Consider the following 6507-nt stretch of genomic DNA (forward strand, 5'->3'; position numbering starts at 1 on the left):
CCGGAGCCGTCACTTGAGAGAAGAGAAGGGACGGTGTATTTGAGGGTGATTAGGGGGCGGTATTCACGTGAACTCAGAGGGCCCGCGGTGTGAATTATCTGCTGTCAGCACGGCTGGCAGTGCCCCCTCCGGGAGGAGGGATGGAATATTTGGGAACAGGGAGAGAGATGAGTGTGCGCTGCAGATATAGCTTCTTACAACACAGGGCATGAAAATAGCAGCAGGCGGAGGGGGTATAAATCGCGCGCTGCCAGGCGCAGGGCACAGAGCTTCAGAGAGACTGGCAGAGGAAGAGAAAGACAGCTAGGGCAGAGGAAGAGAGAGAGTCAAGGGCTGGTCATATCAAGCAAGGAGGGCTACCTGCAGCAGGCCGAACAACAAGCACAGGTGCGGACAGGCCCGGGCCAGGTACCAGGAGCAGACAGACGGACAGACAGACACACGCCGCAGAGATGTCGGGGCGCACTGTGGTACTCCGGAGTGGAGGGATGCTCACTGCAGCTGAGCTGAGCTGCCAGGTGCAGGAAGAGGACAAGGCCCGGAGGGAGAGCTACATGGCGGACTGGAGGGACCTCAGTCTGTCCAGCAGAGCTGAGAAGGGGTGAGTGAGTGAGGGTCTGGGAGTGGAAGGGGTAAGTGGGTGAGGGTATGGGGGATCGGAAGAGGTAGTGAAGGATGGTGGGGCATGGGAATGCCCTAGGCCTAGAGGGTGTTGCGTTAGTCTAATTTGCAGGCACGAGGAGTGAGGAAGGTAAGCGAGTGAGTGTGGAGCCAGGGGGAGTGAATGAGTGTGAGTGTGGCTGTAGGGGCGTTTAGGAGAAGTGATAAGGATATGGACAGTAGCAGATGTGCGAGTGAGTCGGTGGCTAAGTGGGGTGAGTGAGGGTGGATCCAGGGGATGGTAGAGGGAGTGATTGCAAATCTAAGGAGAGCTAGGCTTGAGTGTACACACACGGGCTGGGAAAGTGAAGGTGAGGGAGCATTGGCCTATGGCTTGATTAATTGAGGGTGAGTGAAAGTGGGTCTATAGAGTGCTTAAATGAGGGTGTGTGGGTGTTGCTCAGAGGAGGCTCTGTGCGCCCTACCTTCTTTCCTTGCCTAATTTCCGACCTTCTTCCCTTCCATTCATGCCCCTTTCATCGAACCTTCTTTCATTACTCCTCCCCTTTCATCCTCTTTCCATCTTTTCCCTCTTTCTTCTTGCCTTCCTCTTTGCTTTTTATACATTGCAGCCTCATCTGTCTATTATCCTCAGTCCCTTTCTAAAACTCTCCTCTTTTCGAATGCAGTCAGTTTGTGGTGTATGTGGAATACTGATATATGTGTTGCAATCTAGTGTATTTGTGCTGTAGGAAAAATAAACAAAATCAATGTATTCTTTCCCACTTCCATACATTTCCTGTTACTTCCATTTATACTTAATAAGTTGTTGAGTAGTGTGACCTACAAGAGGTGTATTGTTGTGGGCATGTAGGGACTCTGATGAAAATTACAGTTGACCAGGTAAATTGGTGCCTGTTGAAGCGGGTCAGGAGCACGGGGGGTTTGGGCATGGAATGAAAACTTATAAAGAAACTCCATTTGGTTCCAGCTGTATCCCGGAGCTTGCTCTTGGATTCTAATGGTGTCTGAAGGTTTCAGCGGTATGTTTTAACCAGAAGAACATTCCCTGTTCTTCTGTTGGAAACACAGATCTCAGTTTCCAAAAGTCATGTGCCTCAATCAGATCCAGTAAAAAAAATGCCAACTGGTTAATTGGAATTTCCAGGAGTCAATTTGTGAAATTTTGTCTTGAGTTGTTGCTGGGGGTTTTCCAAATCCTCCTACTTCCTACCCAGTTCTCTCGAAAGATTATCACGCTAGATGCGTATACTTGCATTATTATTTCCTTCCTTCTTTTCTCACATTATTCTTCCTTTACCCATGCTTTCTTCTTTAACTCTTTTATTTCTTCTTTCATTATGACACCCTTTCTTTCTTCCTTAACCTTCCCTTCCTGCTTTCTTTCCAACTTTCTTCCTTTTCCTCAATGCATCTCTTTCTTCTTCCTCGAATTCTAAGTCCTCAACTATTGTCCTACCGCCTCCTCACCCATATCCTCCATGAAGGGCTAGCAAAAGTATTATATATTTGCCCTCTTTGCATGCAAAATGGCAGTTGGGTTCTCTGGTATTAATGAAGGATGAGAGAGGAGGGGAGTGAAGTTAGAAAGGATGGACACAAACACACGAACAACAAAAAATACCCAATGGTCATAAAGTTCTAAGCAAGTTGGACATTTAAGTGAAAGTTGCATCATGAGCATTTTGTATACAACTAAGTTTTGAGTTGAGTTATAAGTAGGGCTCCCTGTTCTTTTTTTTTTAACATTTCCGTCTGTATTTATCCATATTTAATTTTTGGCCATTGTATCTGTATTTATCCATATTTTTTTGTGTTTTGCGTTTAACTGTAGTTGTAAAACTGTACATTGCCATATTTATTTAAATGATAGACGCAGACTCATACTTTGATGTCTGTCGTGTTTTAGCTATTTAAGTTGCCAAATATTACATAACAGTACATTCACTGGCAAATATTAGCATTATACCACAAATGTATGTTAACAAATGCAGTTATTGAAAGAAATTTCATCCTGTTTTTAATTTTCCATGCTGTCCATCTGCTCAGCTGTTGAACTAAATTCATGAAAGACAGCACGAAGAGTCACTGAAAAGAAGCACATTTTCTGTATTTATCAATTTTTTAAAAATAAATGCTGACAGAAAACACATTGTTTTCTGTCTGTATTTATCTGTAAATATCTGTAAAAACGGAAAATAGGGAGCCCTAGTTATAAGTAAGGAAAAGCTAAGCAAGTTTTCGATTTGCATACGTAATGCTCGTAAGATATTAGCAACATAGTTTGAGAGTAAGCACAAGAAAAAGGTCTGCAATCAGAAAAAAAGGCCAACAAACTACTCCAACAAAGATAGGGAGGTGAGGAGTAAGAACTCCACATTGAAACCGTGGAATAACAAAACTAGTTTTAATAAAGCCAATGTTTAACAATGCCTGCTATAGAAACTGTGCGTTGATGGCCAACGACCTGACATGTACAAATGGACCTTCAGAAATGATGAATGCCAACTTTCAGAAAGGCAACAGCAGCACCCATAAAGGTGACATCAGGGAAATAAAAGGTAAAATCTTCCACTTGAAAAAATTAGGGAAAGGAACTGAAGGACAACACAATTAACGCAGACAGTGAGACCAAAGGCAACAATAGCTTGCCAACTTCGCGAGGGTGAAGTTTTCAACTTTACCACAACTTTACCACTAGGATTTTGTCTCAGTTAAACTTAAGTTTGTCTTAAGTTTACTTAAGACCAAAACTTAAGTTTCACTGAGACAAAATCCTAACTTTAGAACTCCTAAATACCTTCTGTGAATACTGAAAGTCATAAAGTTAGGATTTTGCCTCAGATTACTTTTGTGAATCAGGCCAATGAATTCCACAGGGACAGGGCAATCATGCACGACAGACCGAACACATGAATGGAACAAGCGAAGGCAGTAGCGGGCAATTACAACTGCAAGAATAGGCCAACCCTGGACAATGACTCCCACAAAGACAGACTGCCAATGGGCAATGGCTCCTGTCCTGGACAGGGCAAACATTGACAAGAAAGGGTAATGATTTCCACAACGAAAGAGTGGTCATTGGCAATGAGGGCTAATAACTTGCACAAGGACAGCGTGTATATGAGCAACATGGGTCAAACACAGAAGCACAGAATGACCAAGGGCAGTGAGGGTCAGCAGCGTCTGCCGGGCGACCGTTAAAAATTGCTTTGCCATGGCCTGAGCAGCCATGGACAACTCCCACCAAGACAGGAACACCATGGACAAGTATGTACTCCAATTACCAGTAAGTTTGGCGGCTTTTGGGAAAGCCGTACTCCTCCTGGCTGACTGCAGATTGCTGTGACAATTTATTTTTATATTTTTTAGTTCCTGGAAGATCTGTGACACCAGTTAGGTTAAAATCAGATATTCTCTTCTGCTCTGAATGTTTTACTGGGAGATTTCTTCTAAATGTAGTCATTCATTCTTAAGTTTGTTCTATTGATTTTCACTGTATGGGTTTTGGTGCCCTTTAAATAAAAACATCAGCACAACATATCCTTATAATTTAGACTGCCTCTGGTTCTTAACTCAACTACTATTTGAGTGTTGCCATTGATGTCTCTTTATATGATATAGTGGAGGCTGCCAAAGCCTGGGATGAAATCTAATAAATAAGCATTGTTAATGAAAACAATTTGCCATCAAGATGATATATCAGTTGTTGATCAGGGACTCTGACACTTATGCTCCTTCACTCTCTCCACAGCTGTGCTATGAGAGAAGCCAATGATCGCCGAAGAGAGACCTACGCCAAGCAGCACGAGGTCCTTTTCATGGTTCAGAGGTCACCCTGGAATATCATGAAGCTTGGTCGTCTTGGGGAGACACAAAAAGAATATCATCTGCCCTACCAGCGGGCCCTGCCAGTGCCCATCTTCAAGCCTGTGGACCTGGGAGGCAAGACAGAACGAGTGCCCACACCACAGGAACTGCGCAGAATGATTGAGTTTGAAAGAGCCCTGAGCAATCCAGGCAATGGGCTGTGCAAAGACAAGAAGATGATTTCCGAAATCACCAAAGAACTGCCCCCGGTCATGCAGCCCACACGCATGGACTTTGGAAAGGTGCCACTGCCACGGTCCCTGTCCAGAACCTTGTCTCAGGAAGCCCAGCGGGGCTAAAGAATGCAGGAGGTCAATCCACTGTGCTTGTGTTGCAATGCTCTCTCTAGAAAATCAAGTGCCTTGAGGCAGTAGAGCTCTGTATGTGTTGTGTTAGGACAGGCAGCAATGCTTAGCATACCAAAAGCTATGAAGAGCAGAGCTGTGGTAACGCTGCCAAGTAGACAGGATGGTGACTTCCAGCACCAATCCCTCACACTCTGAGAAACTTTCTGATGCAGGATTGGCCATGGCAAGAACAAGCCTGGTACTCGTGCTACCCCCATTCTGCAGTGAGGACCTGTAAGATCCCAGCTGGAAAGGTCAGGGGGAAGCCATAAGAAAGTGCAGTGAAGGGAAAGTAGACTATGGTATAGAGAAGTGACAATCCCATGATAGAAGGAGGAACAAGGTCACCATTTACATTCAGGAAGCGTAGAGGTAATATTGACTCTTCCGTTGGGCCTTCTTCCCACATATCCAGCCCATTGTTGACGCCATTTTGTGTGGTTCTTTTTGGAACCTATTGAGTCACAAATATCTCAGTGCAGTGAGGCGTAAGATGAGAGCAGAGGCAATGGGATGTGGAAGGCAGGCACCAGAATTTCATCCAGAGTGTAGGAGGTTGACTGGAAACACATTAGAAGGCCTTCTTCCTTTGAGATGTTGGCATGGGAATACATGCAGGGTTACCTGTACCTGAGGGCAAAAGAACAACAGAGGAAGGTTATTGAGCTACACTACAGCATGGCCACATTTTTGGGAATGTCAGCTGCCTCTCAAAACCCAAAGAAACAATGTGCTTCCATTGCACCTTGGTGTTCTGCCTTACAACCCAAGGCCACCCCTACTTGATTTGCAGTAGCATGGCAAGAGGGATGCTTTAAGGAGTGCATGAACGGTAGGTGGGTGGGTAGTGTATAGATGCTAGTTCAGTCCAGTGTCATGAGTGAAAGAGCACTGGCATGAAGTGGAAAATGACTTGACAGACAAGGAAGGAGCAGAAAGGTAACAAAGGTTGGACCAATCTAGTGTTCTCAGAGGGGTATGGCAAGGTGGGGGGCTGTACTGGAGGTTACCTAATCCCACATTGATGTGTGCTAATCGAGAAAGCAGTGGACGCAGGGGCAATCCAGTGCTGTGTGAAGAGTGGTACTGGGGGAAGAGGGATAGTGGACCAGTCCATATGAGGAGAGCCCTGGGAGTTGTCTTTGAAAGGACTGCTGCGTGAGCATTTCATAGCATCCTTCCCTTATATTCACAGTTACCTCTGTTGTGATGTGTCATAACACGCATGCCATTGTAGTCAGTTTGACCATACATTTATCGCTTACAAAATAAAGTTATTTTTCTATCTGGTATAAAATGATGCCAGCTTTTATGGATCTGATAATAAAATGGTGTCAGTCACTCCTTGGTTTCTGGTTGTATATTATTCGTGTGTTATTTTTGTCTGATAATTTTAGTTGTTCTAAGGGCAGAGGGCGGGTTCTAAAATACCATGCACTTCAAACAGAAAGACCTTGGATTTAAGGTTAGAACACAACAAATACATCAACAAAGAAACAACATATAATGCATTCTTCGCTCTAAATTAGGGGTGTAGGCATTGCTAAAGCCACTGATTTCTCCCAGCTCTACCAGCAGAAGAGGACTGCAATGCCCCAGCTGGCTATAGATGCCAGCAGCACATAGGGGACTTCTCCATGGAACTCTCTCCTTCCCCAATTGATCAATG

General features: G+C 44.6%; 1 protein-coding gene across 1 annotated transcript; it reads left to right on the plus strand.

Annotated features, from left to right (window-relative positions):
* Positions 1–269: 269 nt before the first annotated feature.
* Positions 270–6179, plus strand: LOC147717545 (telethonin-like). Its single transcript, XM_086924351.1, has 2 exons — positions 270–601; positions 4376–6179. Exons 1-2 carry the CDS (start codon positions 453–455, stop codon positions 4788–4790), a joined length of 564 nt encoding a protein of 187 aa, XP_086780477.1. The 5' UTR covers positions 270–452; the 3' UTR covers positions 4791–6179.
* The last annotated feature ends 328 nt before the right edge of the window (positions 6180–6507 follow it).

Source organism: Lissotriton vulgaris, chromosome 5, assembly GCF_964263255.1.
Source record: "Lissotriton vulgaris chromosome 5, aLisVul1.2, whole genome shotgun sequence".
In the NCBI taxonomy this organism is placed as follows: domain Eukaryota; kingdom Metazoa; phylum Chordata; class Amphibia; order Caudata; family Salamandridae; genus Lissotriton; species Lissotriton vulgaris.